This window comes from Gopherus flavomarginatus, chromosome 15, assembly GCF_025201925.1.
Source record: "Gopherus flavomarginatus isolate rGopFla2 chromosome 15, rGopFla2.mat.asm, whole genome shotgun sequence".
Lineage (NCBI taxonomy): Eukaryota > Metazoa > Chordata > Testudines > Testudinidae > Gopherus > Gopherus flavomarginatus.
In genome coordinates, this window is record NC_066631.1 from 10,572,907 (window position 1) to 10,594,089 (window position 21,183).

The 21,183-nt window shown below is 46.7% G+C and overlaps 1 protein-coding gene across 1 annotated transcript in view; it reads right to left on the reverse strand.

The window, feature by feature from the left end:
* The window catches only part of CIT (citron rho-interacting serine/threonine kinase), a 104,717-nt gene that overhangs the window by 3,211 nt on the left and 80,323 nt on the right, over positions 1-21,183 (reverse strand). Inside the window, exons 38-47 of the mRNA XM_050923570.1 lie at positions 19,846-19,926; positions 19,493-19,628; positions 12,094-12,233; positions 10,938-11,030; positions 9,229-9,337; positions 8,957-9,085; positions 6,095-6,175; positions 5,378-5,456; positions 5,072-5,251; positions 462-765 (exon numbers count right to left, since the gene is read on the reverse strand). Of these exons, the coding sequence (XP_050779527.1) occupies positions 462-765; positions 5,072-5,251; positions 5,378-5,456; positions 6,095-6,175; positions 8,957-9,085; positions 9,229-9,337; positions 10,938-11,030; positions 12,094-12,233; positions 19,493-19,628; positions 19,846-19,926 (1,332 nt within the window). The remainder of the gene's footprint in view (positions 1-461; positions 766-5,071; positions 5,252-5,377; positions 5,457-6,094; positions 6,176-8,956; positions 9,086-9,228; positions 9,338-10,937; positions 11,031-12,093; positions 12,234-19,492; positions 19,629-19,845; positions 19,927-21,183) is intronic.

The window sequence follows — 21,183 nt, forward strand, 5'->3', positions numbered from 1 at the left end:
ACCGAGTACCATGTGTCTCCTTGTCGAGATGAAAATGCTACGTGTCATGAATCTTCCCACCTACCAGTGATGACGGCCACCATCTTCACATGGCATATAGTGAGCTCCTGACAAGCATCTTCTTCCAAATCCCCCTTCCATTTCGTGTGGGCCTGATTCCTCTCAGTGCAGATACCCTCCTCATTCACAGATGTACAATGCCTTCAACACCTGTTCTGTAGTCTAACACACCCAATGTTGGACCAGCTGCCTTGGCAATGGCATGAAAGTAGTGCTGTGGGGAAATATTCTCTTTGGAAGAGATTTTTACACAGCCAATGCATATGTTTCGATGTACTGTAATTGCACATATATTTTAAAAGCCCCTCACCCACACAGGCTTTTCACAGTACAAACAGTCACTCCGCACTGGGAGACTGATACTTTCCTGAGATGAGACGTTTGACAGAGCTCCAGCTTACCTTATTGACTTGTGAGAGTGGAGTTCTTGCACCTCCCACAGGCGTTCGCCCCCTGCTGGGCTCTTCAAACAACCTTCCAGGGGACCTTTCTCTGCGGGTGCTCAGAACCCTGCCTGGAGATTTCTCTCTCTCCAGTGGTCGCCCAGGAGACTTGTCCCTGCGCAGCTCTGTCCTTCCCTCTCGATACCGATGTGGTGTGCTTGGTTCTCGAGGGTGGCTTGGACCGTCTGGTGGCCCTGGGCTTGATGCTACCCGCTTGGTTATGTGCTCATTATATGTGGGGGGACCTCTCTTATTAGGGCTGCTGTCATTCAAAAACAATGGGCGCGGACAGCTGAGTGACAAAAACCTTAGAATTACATTTTTATTGAAGAGGGCATATCTTCCCCCCCAATCACTCCACAGTGTTCAAATGAAAGAGCATCCAGAGCTAATTCAGCCTTATTGAAAAATGCTAACCACTTCCCTGTAACTGTTCAGAAAAGCCCCACTCCTGGGCTCCCAGCTGTGTGCTCTGTGGATATAATAGCAGCAACTGCAAAGGCTTGTTACCACTCACAAGTCCTGGTTGGATGGAACGTTATTATTACAGAGATGGAGTCTCTTGCCAGCAGTTTTTCTTTAACACGGTGTCCTAAAGAGGCCTAAATGATAATTCATGAAAGGAGGTAGATAAGTGTGGCTTTAAATAGGCTATAGCCAGAAATCAAGTATTACAGAAGAGAGGTTTACCTTCCTTCTGAAGATAAATATAAGTATTGCTGCAGAAATCTCTGCATCAAGGAGACTACATAGCTTTAGGGGTGTGTCTACTAAATTAGACATTTCAGCTCCTTAAGGCATATTCCTTAAGGGGGGAAGAATCAATCTAAGTTATGCAACTTCAGCTATGCAAATAACGTAGCTGAAGTCGACGTACTTAGATCTACTTACTGTGGTAAGTCGATGACTGATGCTTTCCCGTCAACTCCACCTGCACCTCTCGCCCTGGTGGAGTACCGGAGTCAAAGGGAGAGCGCTTGATTTATCGCGTCTAGATTAGACGCGATAAATCTACCCCCACTGGATCAATTGCTACCCATCGATCCAGTGGGTAATGTAGACAAGCCCTAAATAACAACTACAAGAACTACTTATTTTCCTAGGGATATAGCAATAGGGTTTTCCTATTTGAAAGTACATTAAAAATTAATTTACACCTCATAGGATTTGTTCAAGAAGCACAACTTACAAGACGTCTAAGTAAACATTCTGATAAATAAGAGGATAAGAGGAGAGGTTACAAATTTGCCAAGCTTTATATTTCTCTCTCATTTTATAGGTAACACTTTTCACTATACAACAGGGCACTGTCAATCACAATATTCACTTACCCACCCAATTCGTCCCCGTTCTGCTTAACAGAACAAGATCACATCACTTATCTGAGTCTCCTATACTGTCCCGTTCAGACATACAGTATTGAAATGGTTTTTAAAAGCCACAATCCCAACCCTTTAAAGCCACTTGTATTTCATTTTCATGGCAATAATGAATGTAAGCACTAGACTTTCAAGCTATGGCCACATCAGCATGACATTAAAATATCATTTCTGGTCCAAATCCTGTTCTGTCAGTCCCAGCTGTTGTAGCTAAGGAATAATTCCATGACTAGGGCCAAGCAATTTATTTCAATAAATATTTTATTCAAAAAAATTTGTTTTAGTGTATCGATGTTTAAACATCTAATTTTATTACTGTTCTAAAACTAAACTTTGGCACAGGTTTTCTTAGGGTATGTCTACACTACGGGATTATTCTGATTTAACATAAACCGGTTTTGTAAAACAGATTGTATAAAGTCGAGTGCACGCGGCCACACTAAGCACATTAATTCGGCGGTGTGCGTCCATGGTCCGAAGCTAGCGTCGATTTCTGGAGCGTTGCACTGTGGGTAGCTATTCCGTAGCTATCCCATTGTTCCCGCAGTCTCCCCCGCCCCTTGGAATTCTGGGTTGAGATCCCAGTGGCTGATGGGGCAAAAATCATTGTCGTGGGTGGTTCTGAGTAAATGTCGTCACTCATTCCTTCCTCCAGGAAAGCAACGGCAGACGATCATTTCGCGCCCTTTTTCCCTGGATTGCCCTGGCAGACACCATAGCACGACAACCATGGAGCCTGTTCAGCTGCCCCCTTTTTTTTTTTTTTTACTGTCCCCATGTGTGTACTGGATGCCGCTGACAGAGGTGATACTGCAGCGCTACACAGCAGCATTCATTTGCCTTTGCATGACAGCAGAGACGGTTATCAGTCGTTCTGTACCATCTGCTGCTGTCATGGGTGCCCCTGACTGAGGTCGGCCGGGGGCGCAAAGACAAAAATGGGAATGACTCCCCGAGTCAATCCCTCCTTTATGGTATCTAAAAATAGAGTCAGTCCTGCCTAGAATATGGGGCAAGTGTACTAGAGAACCAGTGTATCAGAGAACCAGAGAGCACAGCTGCTCCGTGTCAGATCCCGCAGAAATGATGAGCTGCATGCCATTCTAGGGGGTGTCCCTGCAACAACCCCACCCATTGCTTCCCTCCTCCCCAAACCGTCCTGGGCTACTGTGGCAGTGTCTCCCCCATTTGTGTGATGAAGTAATAAAAAATGCAGGAATAAGAAACACTGACTTATTACTGAGATAAAATGAGGGGGAGGCAGCCTCCAGCTGCTATGATAGTCCAGGCAGGACATTAAGTGGTGTGGGGGAGAGGAGCCCAGCATGCCGCTGCTATGATAGTTCAGGCAGTACAAAATCTTTTCTTTACACATGAAAGGGAGGGGGCTGATGGAGCTCAGCCCCCAGTTGCTATGATGAGGATGGTTACCAGCCATTCTGTAAAATCTACTGGGAATGACCAGGAATCATTCCTATTTTTACCCAGGCGCCCCCAGCTGGCCTCACCTGAGGCCAGGCAGGAGCACTCACGGGCTCATGACGAGGACGGCTATCAGTCCTACTGCACTGTACCGTCTGCCACCGGGGAAGGGAGGGGAGAGGATGCTGCTGTTCAGTGCCCCAGCACGGCATCTACCAGCAGCATGCAGTAGACATAGGGTGACACATAAAAAAGTCAAGAAACGATTTTTTCCCCTTTTCTATCACGGAGGGGGAGGGGGTAAATTGACGAGATAGACCCTGAACCACCCCGGACAATGTGTTTGACCCTACAGGTATTGGGAGCTCAGCCAAGAATGCAAATGATTTTTGGAGACTGCGGGGACTGTGGGATAGCTGGAGTCCTCAGTACCCCCTCCCTCCCTCCATGACCGTCCATTTGATTCTTTAGCTTTCCCTTACGCATGTCACACACACTGTGCTGTGGACTCTGTATCATAGCCTGGAGATTTTTTTCAAATGCTTTGGCATTTCGTCTTCTGTAACGGAGCTCTGATAGAACAGATTTGTCTCCCCTTACAGTGGTCAGATCCAGTATCTCCCGTACAGTCCATGCTAGAGCTCTTTTTGGATTTGGGACTGCATCGCCACCCATGCTGATCAGAGCTCCACGCTGGGCAAACAGGAAATGCAATTCAAAAGTTCGTGGGGCTTTTCCTGTCTACCTGGCCACTGCATCCAAGTTCAGATTGCTGTCCAGAGCGGTCACAGTGGAGCACTATGGGATACCGCCCGGAGGCCAATACCGTTGATTTGCAGCCACACTAACCCTAATCCGATATGGTAATACCGATTTTAGTGCTTCTCCTCTCATTGGGAAGGAGTACAGAAACCGATTTAAAGAGCCCTTTATATCAATATAAAGGGCCTCGTTGTGTGGACAGGTACACCTTAAATCGGTTTAACGCTGCTAAAATCAGTTTAAACACGTAGTGTAGACCAGGCCTTAGTCATGTTAAGAGAACAAAGCATCAAGATTACTTGTGGCAAAAACTCATCTCTGATTCATTCAGTACTAATCTAGGGATCAACTAGGGATCTCTGAGCAACTGACTAAAATCCATTTCTATGGAACGTATTCTTCAGTGAAGAAGGCAGTCACCCTAGACTTCAACACAGAAGGCCTTCCCATAGTCTTGATGGAAATCACCACAGCTTAATTATCTATTTGTTCTAGAATAAATTCTTTTAATTCCAAAACATTCAAGATATTCCTGTTCTATGGGACTTTGGGTATCTGAAAGTGGACTCAGCTGGGATATCTGTCTAGAACAATTAGGAAATGTACCTCCTTGGCAAGATTTGTTTTGGACACACACATTAAAATAATTTCAAAAAGAATCTCAATACAGATGCATGCAGAGATTCTTCATCACCTGGGGCCATCTCTTCTTTCACAACAGTATTAACATCACAAAACACTTCTGTTTTGTTTTGAAAGTATTTGTGGAGGAAGTTATCGAGGTATGGCCACAGAGTTCAGGTTCCAGAAGGAAGACATCGGCACTCTGGATTTTAAAAACATCTGTTAAACCAGCAGGATTTCCTGATACTCCTGAGAGAAGCTGAGCTTCTCCCACTAGAACAAAATGAGGCTGTCATGCAATAATACTGGAGAAAGGGGTCTAGAACTAATGCTCATACATAGCATGAGGAATGGCACTGAATGTAGCACAGTAACTCATACCTGCGTGTAGTGGAGGATCCTCTGTGGTGTTCATTGTTGGACTCCTTCACTAGATTTCCCTTACAGCAGATCACTCTTAATTTGTCCTGATAGGAGGAGGCCAGGTAAATTGCTCCAGATGAAATTGCTGGCCCTAAATACCGAGGATTTGGGATATCCAAGTGGGCTCGTGCAGGAGTGCTGAGTGAAGGGGGGGAGAGAAAAACTCTTTGTAATCTGGTTGCTGTATATTATTCTTGGAAAGCTATCGCCCCTGCAGCAAAGCATAGTTCTTCTCTTCAAAGTGCTGAGCAGAGCATGACTTACCCTAGAGAAGCACGCGCCTGAATCTCAACCACTTCAAGGGAATTGAAATGAGTCACAAACAGGTAGGGTTCTCTGTAGGCTGCAGCAGAGAAAGAACACCATGCACGGACTCGACATTAGTAAAAATCAGTCAGGAAACTTGCAGGATGAAGATAACATTTTCCTGCCCTCCTGCAGTCCATAGGGAAGACTAAGGATGTGGGTTTTCTGTAGCAGTTCTATATACTATATTGCTAAGTGGGGAGAAACAAGCTTCAAGCAGCATTGCCTTGTACCTATCTGCTCCCATACCATTATATCAATCCTATCTCAAAAAAGGGATTTAAAAATGGAATATTAACTGGACAAAATCTATTAGGAACTGCAAAAGACCCTATGGTTTCATTTTGATATGCCAGATTCTTGAATATTTCAGACACATCTAAGCATCCATCATTAAAAATACCAGTGGTCAATTTAGTCACTGTCAAACTGGGAATATTAATCAAATATATCACTTTGATTTAATTTTCCTCTTATTCTTCATGCTTCAGAAAGGCTGCTACATCCATTTAGGTTGATAATTATTTGTAACCACTAGAAAACACTGAGGCTGAAGGGGATCCTTCCCACTGGGGCTGTTTTCTGGATGTGATAACCCCCAGAATGCTAAATATTTTGGAACACAGGAACTGGGTGGAACCAGCACAAAACTGGTAAACATCATTCAACACCTACCAAAAGCCAAAGGCAAGCGACTCCATTTCAGGTCTTCTGTCCGACTGCGCCTTCCATAGGAATCCACAAAGACGCCAAACTCTGCAGAGAACAATAATCAGTGTCATTTGCTTGTGGCTGGATTTTTTGTTTTGTTTTGTTTTTTTTAAAGAGAGGAAGGTAAGCAAAGGTGGCTTTTTACAACAGAAATATGAGGGCCATCTTTTGCAGTTGGTGAATTCTACAGTAGCCAGAATTAAATGATGCTCATTGACATAATGCTTGCAAACCCTGCTGATTTAGGAATGATTTCAATAGTTGAGTTGTTGCAGTCCAAGTCCTCTTTATACTGAGTAAGGTAAAGTTATTATTTCTTACACTTCTAGGAAACCATCTCCAAATAGAAGAAACACAGAAATATTAGGGTTTGGCTACACTTGCAGGAGTGCAGCGCTGCAGTGTGGTCACATTTACAGCATTTGCAGCAGTGTTGGGAGTGGTGCATTATGGGCAGCTATCCCAATATTCAACTTTTCAAAAGAGGGGGATGGGGTGGAGTGTGACAGGGAGCGTGCGGGAGACAGAGAGAGTGGATTTTTGAAGCGGACACTGTGTCAGCTCCCTGCCTTGCAAGTTCTAAGAACTTGAAGATACACAGCACCAACCTTCAATCATTTTCAAAGTTTCAACCCCTTCCCCCACCGCTCTCTCATTCAGTAAATGCAAATAGCCTTCAGACCAGATAAGCAGCTGCTCCAAAATGGATCCCCTCACCTGGCTGTTTCTCTCCTCAAGCAAACACTAGCTGTGGACGTTCATCCCCCTCTGCTCGAGCAAACAGTAGCTGTGTTTGTTTTTTTAGATAAGCAGCTCCAGGAGCCCCAAGTTCACAACAAAACAAAGAGAGGCATCACAACAAAACAAAGTGTGTTATCTTTCCTTAAAAAGCATTATGGGAAGGTTCCGTTCAGTTACAGCATAGTAAGATTAATCACTGTTTACACTGGCCCCCCAGCACTGCAAGAGTCGTTATTCCCCAGGCTGAGGTGGAGTACAGCCAGCGCTGTAGCCAGGGAGATACAGCGCTGTATGTGCCTTGCCAGTGTGGACGGGGAGTAAGTTACAGCGCTGTAAAGCCACCACCAGCGCTGTAACTCTCAAGTGTAGCCAAGCCCTTAGTCATAGAAGTGTGCCAGCTGTCCAAGCAGGCAGTTATTGAAAATACCTGAAGGATTATTGTTGTTGGAGTTAAAGGTGCTTTGTGGACTTCTAGGACATTGGACTAAAGAGCAACAAAAACAATTTCATTAAAAAGTAGCTTATAGCCCTCTGTTTCTCCACTGAGATGAAAGGAACAATCTTTCTATTGAAGTCACTGCATCACATAAGGAATCCTCTAGTTTAAGTTAGAAAGCCAGGAACGTCTAATCAGAGTGGTTAAACATCTATTTGCACTGAACATTCATTTAAAAGATCCCATTGTATTCTCTTCAGCACTGGCATAGAAATGAAAGTTACTTACCTGTAACTGGAGTTCTTCCAAATGAATTCTAAGTTCGCACTCCTGCGATGCTCTGACAGATGCAGCTTGAACTGGCAGAATTCTAGCAAGCAATAAGTTGGAGCCCTCATGCGCTACCCATTCTCTTTCCTCAGTGAACAAACGGTTCCAAGGCAAGGGTGTAAAGGGGCGTGGCACTCATTTAGATCCAATATGATGCTTTTCCCCAAGATATGTTCACTGCTTAACTTCTGGTCAGAGGGGTCTCTCTGGGGATTTGCTCTTTGCAAAGAGGCTGACAGACATGGCTGGGATGCTCGTGCTCGCCATAACAGCTATTGCCTTTTTTTGTGGATTGACTCTGGAAACAAGGACTGGGCACCACAGTAGTTTTCCTCTTCAGATGCTTCTCACTTCCAGATCCTTTAGTACTGGGTACAGAGGTGGATGGTTTGTCCTTCCCTCCAGATTCACTCAGAGCCAACACTAGCCTTAGACTCGTTCGAGCCTTGTACTTGCCCAGTTCCGGATGGTTTTGCTGACAGTGCTTCTTGTAGTAAAATTGTCTGAGGCCTGTTCTGTCTGTTCTTTTTTGCTCACATTGTATAAGTTGAGCAAACCAGCATTTTGAAGGTGAGTGTCCCTCACCCAGAGATGCCAAGTATCTAGCATCTGTGTCAGATGCCACAAATACTGCCCGATGTGACACAAATCTTTTAAAATAGGGCTTTTTATTCTTCAGTTCTGCCATTTCTGAACTGCAGACTTACAACTAACTTCACCTAATACTAAGCTAGTTAACGATCTAACAAACTGCTAACTAAATCTAATTATAAAACTGTTAACTAGCTAATAAGCTATGGACCCAGGAGCACCCCAAAGCAGTTCCTCATGCATTCAGCTGCTTGCAGTTGTAAGTAATTTAGGCAGCTGGAGTGCCACACCCCCTTTTATACTTATGCCCTGGAATGCTCAACTTTCACTAAGGGGATGGGCCAGGGAGGCACAGGAGTGCTCCAACGACTACTGCCAGCTAGAGTTCTACCAGTTCACGCTGCACTGGTTGGAGTGTCACATGAGTGGGAATATGCAGAGGACACTCAAAGAGCTGACTGACAGGCACAGAGATCTTCACACAACCCAGAAGGAATCTGACCAACATATTTTAACAGATGGGATCAGTGTCTTGCCCTTTTAGGATCTACAACCTTTATATTGCACAATATGACCTACAGTCTAACATGCCATTTCCAGTAATGTTGTTACCCAATATGATCATGCACACCCAATGGCTAGCCTCCCACAACTAGAGTTCCCAGGTATCTTGTGACAAATGCTGTGCAGATGATCATGCTAGTCCAGCAGCCACATGATACACTTACCATGGAAACAAAGCAGGTACTCCTCCCTCTGTCCTGTAGGGTTCACCTGTATGATACTGATTGGGAAGCTATTGGTGGAAGAAGCAAACACAGCAGAGGCTAAGGAGTGGTCATTCTTATCGAGAAACTCTGTAAAGGGGTAGAAAGGAACAGCAGTGTCAGCACCAGTCTTCCTGTAAGTTCATACCCCTTGCTCCCATGTAGGTAGACAAGTATCTACCCCAAAGGAACATTCACAGAGCTGTTTATTTATGACAGGAAATGATTCCTACCCTCCAGGGTATACTGCTTCATCTCAATTTCATAGAACTTGTTGGTTCCGATGATGATGCTGTAATTGGTCAAATGGATACAGCTACATGGCTCTGAAGTTTCAATCTCCTGGAAGAGAAGGACGAGGCACATTGGCATGAGTCTAGATGATCCTTATTCAACTTTTCTGTTCCATTAGCTCCCCCTGTATTTGTTTAAACATTTCTCTTATTACATAGGCCAAACCAGACAGTCTCTATGCAAAAGAATAAACGGACACAAATCTGACATCAGGAATCATAACACTCAAAAACCAGTAGGAGAACACTTCAACCTCTCTGGCCACTCAGTAACAGACCTGAAGATGGGAATTTTGCAACAGAAAGATTTCAGAAACAGACTCCAATGAGAAACTGCTGAGCTTGAATTGATCTACAAATTAGATACCATTAACTCTGGCTTGAATAGAGACTGGGAATGGCTGAGTCATTACACTACTTGAATCTATTTCCTTATGATAACTATGCTCAGACCTCTTGTCAACTGTCTGTAATTGACCATCTTGATTATCACTACAAATGTTTTTTTTCCTGCTGATAACAGGTCATCTCAATTAATTAGCCTCTTAGAGCTGGTATGGCATCTTCTCTGTATGTGTAGATATACTCTTCTTATATGTTCCATTCTATGCATACGATGAAGTGGGCTGTAGCCTACAAAAGCTTATGCGCAAATAAATCTGTTAGTCTCTAAGGTGCCACAAGTACTCCTGTTCTTTTTATAGGATTCTGAGTGGCAATATTTCCCTCTATAAAAGGTGTTTAACAATTGCAGACTGCAAACCTGCAATCTCCAGCAGGTGGAACAGTTCTCTTGCTGGGAGAACTAGTATTAATTTGCCTGCTACATCCATGAGTTTCCTTCTCTACGGGGGTTGTACTGGCTATTTAGAAGGCAGGTGTGCACGCTATGATTCTGGTTGAACTCCAGCTACCATTAGAAATGCAGGCAGCAACAGTTACAGCCAGATCAGCTTTTGCATCTGTGAAAAGCCAAAAGATTGCATTTGTTTCTTTCAGACAGACCATGCAACTGCCATCTACACCTTTGTCAGCTACAAATTAGACTAATACTCTAAATAGCATGCTGTGGTGTTCAATGTACAGCCCCATTATGGGAGTGGAGAGGATGTAGGAGAGATTTGAGAAGCAGAGTTAGAGTAAAGCAGTGATCCTTACTTATACGCAGTGTTACATATTAACAGTCAACTAGGTTGAGGCACTATAAAAATTGGGCACCTCCAGGCCTTAAAGACAAGAGTTGCATGGGGGGATGGGAGGGATGCTGCCAATCAAATTTATTTTTTGAATATACTTTAGATGAGAGAATGAAGAATTATTTTTATTTGTAACAAAGTTGGTTAAAAAAGAACGAGTTAGGTTGTCTCAAGACTCAAGTGGATTGGACACTTGCAATTGAACATCGCCTTAGCCCGAGCCCGATTCAGCTGGCCAGGCTAGCCATGGGTTTTTAATTGCAATGCAGACATACCCAAAATTGCTAGCAGCTCTGATTTTAACTGGAGCAGGTTACAATTTACTGTCATTTAGCCAGCAAGCAAAATTGGTATGAGCAACATAGGTTTTAGGCACTTGCTCCTCAGCAGAGTGGAGTCTCACACTGGATTGTTATGAATATGTGAACTACTGAGAGAAATCAATAAACTTGCCTTCCTGATACAGAACTTGCTGAGGCTCTCATTATAGCGCAAAACCACCACTTTGTTGGGCATGGCTGCACAGATGCAGAGTCCATTCTCAACCTACAGAGAAGGTTAAACATATGGTTAGAGACAGCAATAGAGAAGTTCACACTAAAGCTGTGGAAAATGTTTTGAACACGTGAAAGAGTTCTCTTTGGTGAAAGGTACCGAGATGTTGGCAGAGATGAGTGAGTAATATTTGTAATAGGACAGTGTGGCGTAACTGCACATTAGTGTAAGAATGAAAAGGCTTTTCACACTCCTAACGGAAAGCACACATCCAGACTGCTTCTGCGATTTCTTTTGTAGTTGAAGCAAGTTAATGAAAAGAACAGGAAGCTTTTAATAGAATGATGTTTCTATTAAGAGTGATCATGAACCCAAATTAACCCAGGCAGGTTAGATCTTTAATCTCTTGAATTTGTATCTTAAACAATGCTTTGAAATGAATTATGTTCAACTTGTCAAGGATCTGAGTAATCTGCATAAGCAGTTCCTGCTGAAAATTTCTGCAGTGGCCAAGTGTTTCACACTGAAACTGGCAAGCACACTGAACATTGTTGAATGATACAACTGCATGAGCAAATTTACTACCTGGGTAAGCACCACCCGGTGTTCAAGAGCGAAGACAGAGGAATAAGAAATGTACTAATCATAAGAGACTAAAAATGGAGGGCGAATGTCTACAGTCAGAGACGCAAGGTGGAGGAAATAATATTTTTTATTAGACCAACGTTTGTTGGTGAAAGAGAATAGTTTTCAACTCGTACAAAGCTCTTTTTCATCAGTTATGTTAGGTTTATCTCACAGTCTGTATCATGTAACCAGTTAGCATATTCCATTTATTGGTGGTCTGTGCTAGTTTATATTTGCGATAGACCCTTTGAGCTCCTTTCCCTCCCCATGCCTCCCCCCCCCCCCCCCCGCTCCCTTTTACTCATTTTATTTGGAGAAAAATACAAAAAACCAAGTATGTAGCTCCTGGATGTGCTGATTATGTCAAGAAATAAAGTTGCTGATTTGATGAAGATTAAACCTGGCAATCCCTTCTAGTGTCTCACTGGGTCTGGGATCAATAGATAAAGTAAAGTACAGCCCAGGGCACAAAGGTTCTATATCCTACCTTGCCAGCAGCAAAAAGGTGACATCCCTTGACAGCCTCAAAGATGTTTGGTGAGATATCAGGCTGGGCTGGGAGGTGAGATTGGGCTAGAGACTGCTTCACTTTCTTTACATCAACAAGACACAGAGCCCTCTCTTCTCCTGAGGACAGAAACAGTTACATTTTTTCAATGCAAGATAGTCAAGCAAGGGGAGAATTTCACTCTTCACTGCAAGAGCCTATTCTGTTACATAAGCAGCAGCTTCTCATTATGGGTTGTTACTGTGGTAACAGCTACAGAACACTGTACATGTAAAAAATAATTCCATGTGAAAGAGGACATTAAAAAAGGCATAATAAATACACCTGGGAAAACAAGCACTGTCTCCTTGGATTGTTATAGTTGCTGGGTCTAGCTGAAAGACATCAGTACCTGGCCCCATGATGGCACTGCCTAGATTAGCCAGGAAGATCCCTCCTTTTCAAGTGAAAGGTGCTTTATCACTTCTGCCCACACAAGTTTGTAGTAGAGCCTAATGGTGCTACAGTTAAGAATCACTTTGACCCATGTTGGAACCCTGAGCTTTCAGTAATATCACATTGGGTGTAACTTTTGTCTACAATTACTTTCTTTCCTACAAACTTGAAATACTGTTTAAAAAGCTAGAGCATCTTAATATTATACAGCAAATTTGTGAAACTTTTTTGTTGATTCCCTACAAACATTATACAGGAGGTTTTGATATTAAATTGTGCTATCTATCTAGTCCTTCTAGTCAAAGAGCAGGACGGAGAGCTAAGCACCACTGGGAAAGTATATTGCTCCAATTCGCATTCAGACTGAGGGACATAAAAAGCAGAAGATGAAAGCAGCCCTAGTTATATTACATGGGCAAGTGTCATGGGACTCTCTGTTAGAGCATTAGAGGGTCATGGTGCTGTGGATCCTAGGACAGTGGTGCCCAATCTGTGGCCCTTCAGAGCGACTGTTAAAAACAAAGAAAAAGGAGTGTAGATGATTAAAAATTGAAAACGTATTCCGAGTTAAGTCTTGCAACTTTTAAACCGTGTTTGCAACAGCCCCACTACTTCAAGGAGGCAATAAGGGACACCACCACTCATAATTGTCACCCACCACTTCCCTGGCAGCCTCCAGAGCAACTCCATTGTGTGCTGAGGGGGAGAAGGGAGGTCAGCAGATCTCTGCTGCTGCATGGGAGGGGAAGGAAAAGAGCTGCTCTCACTGTTCCATTGCCTGCTTCCCTTCTAACCTGTGGGAATGATACAGAAACAGCAGGATGGGATCTCGACTAGCTCTGCCTGAGAGAGCTCTTAGTAAAGAACGGCTCCTCTCCCCTATACAGACAGCCAGAGTAGTCCAGGAGAGGTGTGGGAATCAACAAACATTTATGGCTGACTTCAATCACAGCACTGAGTGTTCAGCACCTCTGATAACCAGGACACTTATTGAGATGCTAAATATAGACTAAGAAGCCTAAAAGACGGTTACTCACCTTTGTAACTGTTGTTCTTCGAGATGTGTTGCTCATATCCATTCCAGTTAGGTGTGTGCACCGCGCGTGCACATTCGTCGGAAAACTTTTACCCTAGCAACTCAGTGGGCCGGCAGGTCGCCCCCTAGAGTGGCGCCGTCATGGTGCTCGATATATACCCCTGCCGGCCCACCCGCTCCTCAGTTCCTTCTTGCCGGCTACTCCGACAGTGGGGAAGGAGGGCGGGTGTGGAATGGATATGAGCAACACATCTCGAAGAACAACAGTTACAAAGGTGAGTAACCGTCTTTTCTTCTTCGAGTGATTGCTCATATCCATTCCAGTTAGGTGAATCCCAAGCCTTACGTAGGCGGTGGGGTCGGAGTGAAATGTGGCAGAATGAAAACTGCTGAGCCAGAGGCTACAGCATCTCGACTGTTGAACCAGGGCATACTGCGAAGCAAAGGTATGGACCGAGGACCAATGGAGCTGCGCGACCGATCTCGTGGGTAGGTACACGAGCCAGCAAGGTGGCAGATGAAGCCTGAGCCCTGGTAGAAAGCATGGTGATGTGGCTTGGGGAAATATGAGCCAAATCATAACAAGTGCGGATGTACGCCATCACCCAAGATGAGATCCTCTGAGAGGAAAACAAGCAAGCCTTCCCTTTGGTCTGCTACCATGACAGAGCTGGGGCGCCTTACGAAATGGTTCTGTCAGCGTAATATAAATGCTAGCGCTCTACAGACGTCCAGGGAGTGCAATTGTTGCGCCCATTGCGTTGAGCTGTGGGTAACATGAAAGGCCGAAATCTCCTGAGGGAGGGAAGCTGGGTGTGGTCGTAACTGCACCTTGTCTTTGTGAAACCTAGTGTATGGCGGAACCACCGTAAGAGCCCTGAGCTCAGAGACTCGTCTGGCCAATGTAACAGCTACGAGGAAAGTTGTCGTCCAAGACAGGTATAGCAGAGGGCCGGGCACGAACGGCTCGAATGGGGGAGACATAAGTCTGGTTAAAACTAAGTTGAGGTCCCAGGTTGGGGCTGGGCAGCGCACCCGAGGGTGCAAGCTCTCCAAGCCCTTGAGGGACCGCAAACCCATAGAGCGTGAGAACACAGAACATCCACCTTAGCCTGGCTGGAAGGTAGAGATGGCTGCCAAGTGTACCCTCAGTGATGACATTGCCAGGTCCTGCCGCTGAAGGCCAGAGGCAGGCCAAACAGAGGGGATCGAGACCTCAGTAGGAGCAAGATCAAGTGTATCACACCTGTAGAAGAAACGCTTCCACTCGGCCAGGTACATTGACCAGGTGGAAGGCTTCCTGCCACCCCGGCTCAGCTACGCAGCAGCCACACCGTGAGGCGAAGAGGCTGCAGGTCCGGGTGACAAAGCCTGTCGTGGCCCTGAGTGATGAGGTCTGGGTGGGGTGGCAGGGTAATTGGGTTGGTTATTGACAGGTCGAGCAACGTGGTGTATCAGTGCTGCCTGGACCACGCTGGAGTGATCATGATGATGCGCGCTCTGCCCCTGCGGAGTTTGAGCAGGACCTAATGAACCAGCGGGAACAGTGGGAAGGCATAAAGGAGCTGGCCTTTCCACGGCATCAGGAATGCGTCCAAGATCGATCCCGAGGAGAGACCTTGGAAGGAGCAGTACATCTGGCATTTTCTGCTCTCGCGGTGAGCGAACTGGTCTATGTGAGGAAAAATCTCCACTTCTGAAAAACAGAACGCCTCACATGGGGCAGAGTGACCACTCGTAAGACAGGAAAGACCTGCTGAGTCAAAGTGCCAAGGCGTTCCGAACGCCTGGGAGAAAGGACGCCACCAGCTCCATCGAGTGGGCCATGCAAAAGTCCCAGAGATGGATGGCCTCCTGACAAAAGGGGGAGGACCATGTCCCTCCCTGGTTATTTATGAAGCACATGGCCGTTGTGTTGGCTGTAAACACTGAGATACCACGGCCTCGCAGCTGCCGCTGGAACCCCTGGCACGCCAGACGGACTACTCTCATTTTTGGGGCATTGATGTGGAATGCCAGCTCCCGAGAAGACCAAAGGCCTTAAGCTCGGAGGTGACCATGAGCACTTGAGCAGAGAGATGACGCGTCCGTCGTCAGGGGCAGTGAGGGCTGGGGCGGATGGAACCGCATCCCTGCCCACACCAGGGAGGGAGTTAGCCACCACTCTAGGGAGCCTAAGGTGCTCGAGGGAACGGTGACTACCATGACCATTGGCTCCCTGTCCGGGCGGTACGTCAAGGTGAGCCGGACTTGGAGAGGACGGAGGCGGAGCTTGGCGTGTTTGGTTACAAACTTGCGGGCAGCCACGGACCCAGGAGACTGAAACAAGTGCGAGCCGAGGTCGTTGGGAAGGTCTGCAGACCTCGGATGATTGTTGCCATCACCTAAAACCGCGGCTGTGGTAAGCAGGCTCCGGTTAGGTCGGAGACCAGGATAGCCCCTAGGAAGTCCAACCTCTGCGTGGGAACCAGAGTGGATTGCTCTATAGTAATCATCAGGCCTAGACCAGTGAATAAGACCGTGACGATGCCCATGTGCTGAGTGGTTTGTGTCTCGGAGTCTCCTCGGATAAGCGAATTGTCCAGATATGGAAAAACGCGTATCCGACATCAGCGAAGGTAGGCGGCGACTATGGCCATACACTTGGACAATACCCGTGGGGCTGTAGAAAGGCCAAAACAGCAGGACCGTAAACCAGAAGTACTGACGGTTGGCTAGAAAGCGGAGGTATCTCCTGAGCAGAGGGAAGATGGCAATGTGAAAGTATGCGTCCTTCATATCAAGGGCGGCACAGCAGTCCCCAGGAGGCAAGGATGGGATAATGGTTCCCAGGGATACCACGCGGAACTTCAACCTTATCCTAAACTGGTTGAGTCCGCGCAGGACTAGGAAGGTCTGAGACCTCTGTTCGAGTGGGGGACTAGGGCATAACGGGAGTAAAACCCCTTGCCCCTTTCGTCCGTCGGCGTCTGCACCTCTTGTACGAGGAAATGCTCGTGAGAGGGGTCCCTGAAGGGGGACAGGGTTGGAACAAATTAGAGGTGGTACCCATGCTCCACCATGCACAGGACCCAGTGATCTGAAATTAACTGGGGCCACGCCAGGAGAAAGCGGGATTGGGATCCCGGCCTGTGACTGTTACAGCGCCCTCAGGCGCACCCTGGAAGGTTCGTCTTTGGTCCCAGTGGTAATTGCGAGGGACCTTGACCTTGGCTCTTTAGGGGTCCTGACGTTTGTCTGCGACCACCTTGGCCTCGCCGTTTGCCCAAGTCCTGTCTCTGGCTAGGCACAGAGTATGGCGGCTGGGGACAGAAAGGCCTGCGTTTGGTTGCTGGCATATGCATGCTGAGAGAGCGCATTAGGACCCTGTTGTTCATCAGGCTTCGCAGCCTGGAGCTGTCTTTGCCGCGAAGAGGCCTTTACCAACAAAGGGTAAGTCCTGAATGGCATACTGCAGCTCCGGCCGGAGGTTTGAAACCTGAAGCCATGAGATGCACCTCATGGCAACACCCAAGGCCAGAGTCCCGGCTGCTGAGTCTGCTGCGTTCAATGAGGCCTGGAGGGACGCTCTGGGTACCTTTTTCCCCGTCCTCCAAGACGGCAGTGAACTCTTGGCGGGAGTTTTGAGGGAGAAACTCCATAAACTAAACTACCATCACCCAGGTGCTATAATTATAGCAGCTAAGCAAGGCTTGTTGCTTTGCCACCCAGAGCTGCAGGGCCTCTGCAGAGTACACCTGGCGGCCAAGTAGGTTCATTCGCCGAGCCTCCTTCGATTTCGGGGCTGGCGCCTGCTGTCCATGCCATTCCCTCTCCTTAACGGACTAAACGACTAGTGAGCAGAGAGGACGACGGACAGACGAGTAGTCGTACCCCTTAGAGGGCACCATACCGGGTCCTCTACCTCCGGGACCTCCTCTACCTCAGGTTGTGGGAGGGCGTATCAGAATTGCCATGGAGGTACTAAAAAAAAGGCACGGGCAGAGTCTCTGACTCTATCGGATCTTGCCCAACTTGGCACCGGGGACCGGTACCGGGAGGCGTACCGGTACCTGGAACGAGATCCCGACCTGCAACCAGAACGGTGCCGGGAGGTCGACCGAGATCTCGAGGCTCGAGGTCGGGAGAGGCTACGGGAGTCATGGTACCTGTCGCGGTGCCGGGAGTTGGAACGGTGCTGATAGTAGCGGGTCGGCGAACTGGATACCGACCGGTGCAGCGAGTGCGACCAGTACTGAGGAGGAAAACAGTACAGGGACTGCAAGTGGTGTCGGGTGTGCCGACGGGACCTGGAGCGTCTGCGGGACCGTGATCAAGAACGGTGCCGCTCTGCTGTGCCGACAGAGGACGGTCATATGACTGTATTACCCACACCGGCGGTGCCGGGGTCAGGCAGCACCGACTCTGTCATGGCAATGAGATCCCTCGCTGTTGGTAATGACTCCGGCATGGAGGGAACAGCAGGCTCAACCACAGTGCATACTGGGGAGCTGTCAGGCATCGGATTTGACGGCCCTTGTGGTACCGGGATTGACGGTACCGAGGTCGTCAGAGCCTCGGTAGGTGTCGGTGCCGGGCGATCCGACTTAGATGAGCTCTCTGGCTGTGGTGCAGTTGGCACAGAAGCAGCAGGAGCAGTAAGCTCTACCACGGCGCGTGCCGGGGAGCCGTCAGGCACTGGATTCAATGGCCCTGTGGGACTGGAATCGACAGTGCCGACGTCATCGGTGCCTCTGCAGGTGTCGGTGCCGGGCGATCCGACTTAGACGAGCTCTCTGGCTGCGACGCAGGTGGCACGGAAGCAGCAGGAGCAGGGGGCTCAACCACGGCGCGTGCTGGGGAGCCGTCAGGCACCAGCAGGAATTGTAGACTCTCTCGACCTCGGAGGGAGGGAGAGGTGCCGAGTTGACTTCGATGCCGGCGACGGCCGGTGCCGAAAGGCCTTGGCAGTACCGGCAGGGTCCGGTGCCAGGGATGCGCTTCTGCCAGCCGCTTGATCATCGCTCGGTGCCAAAGGTGGAGCGGTAAGTGAAAGTCCCGCTCCTTTTTGTTCTCAGCTTAAAAGCCTTGCAAATGGGGCACTTAGCTGTCAAGTGTGATTCCCCGAGGCACTTCAAACAGGAGTCGTGGGTCTCCCGTCGGCATCGGCTTCTGGCAGGCCGAGCCCATTTTAAAACCCGGTGAGCCGGGCATGGGCTCCGGCACCGGGTGCGGGGAGGGGGCTACTTCCTGAACCCCGCTAACTATTACTAACTAACTATGTTAGCAAAGGAAAAACGTATAACTGTACAAATATATATATATATATATCAAAGGATTATAACTGCATAACTATATACACGAGAACTATGAGTAGCTAGGGAAGTGGAGGTCAGCTAAGCCGCGCTCCACTGTTCCAGCGACCGACACGGGCGGTAAGAAGGAACTGAGGAGCGGGTGGGCCGGCCGGGGTATATATCGAGCGCCATGACGGCACCACTCTAGGGGGTGACCTGCTGGCCCACTGAGTTGCTAGGGTAAAAGTTTTCCGACAAATGTGCACACGCGGTGCACACACCTAACTGGAATGGATATGAGCAATCACTCGAAGAAGAACTTTAGAAACTCAGGTTTGAAAATGTTGGCCTCTGTTATTCAGTCCCTCATCTGTAAAAAAACAGAGAGCTCACTGCCTTTGTGCAGGGATATTGTGAGCCTTACTTTATTCGTCAGCGTACATGAGAATCTGAGGTGATTCTGTGATGAGCACCACAGAAAAGCTATACATAAAATGTAGAGAGGAACCCAGAGAAAGCAAGTTCCACTGACATTGTGCTGTTGGGAGTTTCCCCTTAACTTTCACCATCTAGAACATTTATCAGAACACTTCCACAAAAGCAAAAATCTGCCATCTTCCTACCATCATACCTGCTATCATGAGCAGTTTATCCAGATCCTTTATGAGGTGAATTTGGAAAACAGCACCAAGTCCTGGAATGTGTGTTAAGGAATTTTTCAACACATTCAGGGCATAGAGACCTTCCTCTGTACCAACGAGTACTACCTGTAAAGACAAAAATTGAACAGTCAGCACTGTATAAGATCACAGAAATGCTCCAAGACTAAAATTTCACTCATGCATAACACCAGCCAATGGAAAGCAGAATCCAACCCCAAGGTACAAAAGGAAACATGTTCCTATTTACAAGTCTGGATACACATACTCCATTCATGCAAGGTATACAGTGACCAGGTTGCGCGTTGTGCACTGATGTCATCACCTGGTCACTGAAGGGCATTGTGCAGTTTATATCCAGACGGTCTTCCCCCTCAAGCTTCAACAGGGAGTTTCCAAGAAGCTTCTGTAAGTGAGAAAAAGAAAAAAAACAGTATGATAACTAGGAAACACAAATCAAACACTTAGACAACACTTAGCACTGACTCACAGCCATCTGAAGAGCTAGCATGTACAACCTTGTCTCAAAACTTTAAAGCACATTATTGCCTCCAGACTCATGCTACATTGGTTGTAACAAACACTAAATGTATCATTATCTGAACTGCAACCATCTGCTATTGCACAGCATTCAGCTGTGGAAAAGTAGAGTCCTTCTGCAACACAAAATGTGTGTCAAGGGTTCATAAGCTGCCACTTAACAAGGCACAATTATTAGGAAAATGAGGAAACAAGCATGTATGTCTCTATTTGAGTCCAAGCAGAAAGCAGGCTCTAAGACTGGCACATCATTCTATTAACACAGAAGTTAGCAGAAGGTTCATATATTAGTTTATTACAGAGTGGCACTGAGGTCCCTTCAAGACACATACACATCCCAACACTTACTTGAACAGGGAACATTTGAGAAGTGATACAACTTAAGAAATCCTGATGTGTCTCAACACCCACAAAGTGGTTAGAAAAACAAAACTGAAACTTTCAAAAGAGGGGCTGCCAAAGAGTATAATAGTTGGGAAGAAAATCAAGAGAGTTCTAATTAACATCAGAGGGGTAGCCGTGTTAGTCTGGATCTGTAAAAGCAGCAAAGAATCCTGTGGCACCTTATAGACTAACAGACGTTTTGGAGCATGAGCTTTCGTGGGTGAATACCCACTTCCTCAGATGCATCTGACCCTGCATCTGAGGAAGTGGGTATTCACCCACGAAAGCTCATGCTCCAAAACGTCTGTTAGTCTATAAGGTGCCACAGGATTCTTTGCTGCTTTTACTAATTAACATCCTAGACTACTCCTGCTAGTCAGATTTCCATTGACTTGGGAGCCAAAATTTGAATATGCGACGCCAAAAAGCACAATCTCCCTGTATCAGGAAAGTTATAGTGATGAAAAGGGCTGTTCTAAATGGAACAGCAGTGAGACCACTTAACGCCATTTTTGTCAGGAATAATCAGCTAACAAATCACAAAGGAGGGGAAAAAATAAGCCTTCTGAGATTTGCTATTTTTTGGATCTGAAAGAAGATGCGACACTGTGAGGCATCAATCTCGTTGTAAACCATGGCTCACGGTATTCCTATTACATGATATTAAAGACAGAAATAATATTAACTAGTTTAACTTCATTTCAAACTCAGCATGTCAGATACTAAAAGAAAATTTCAA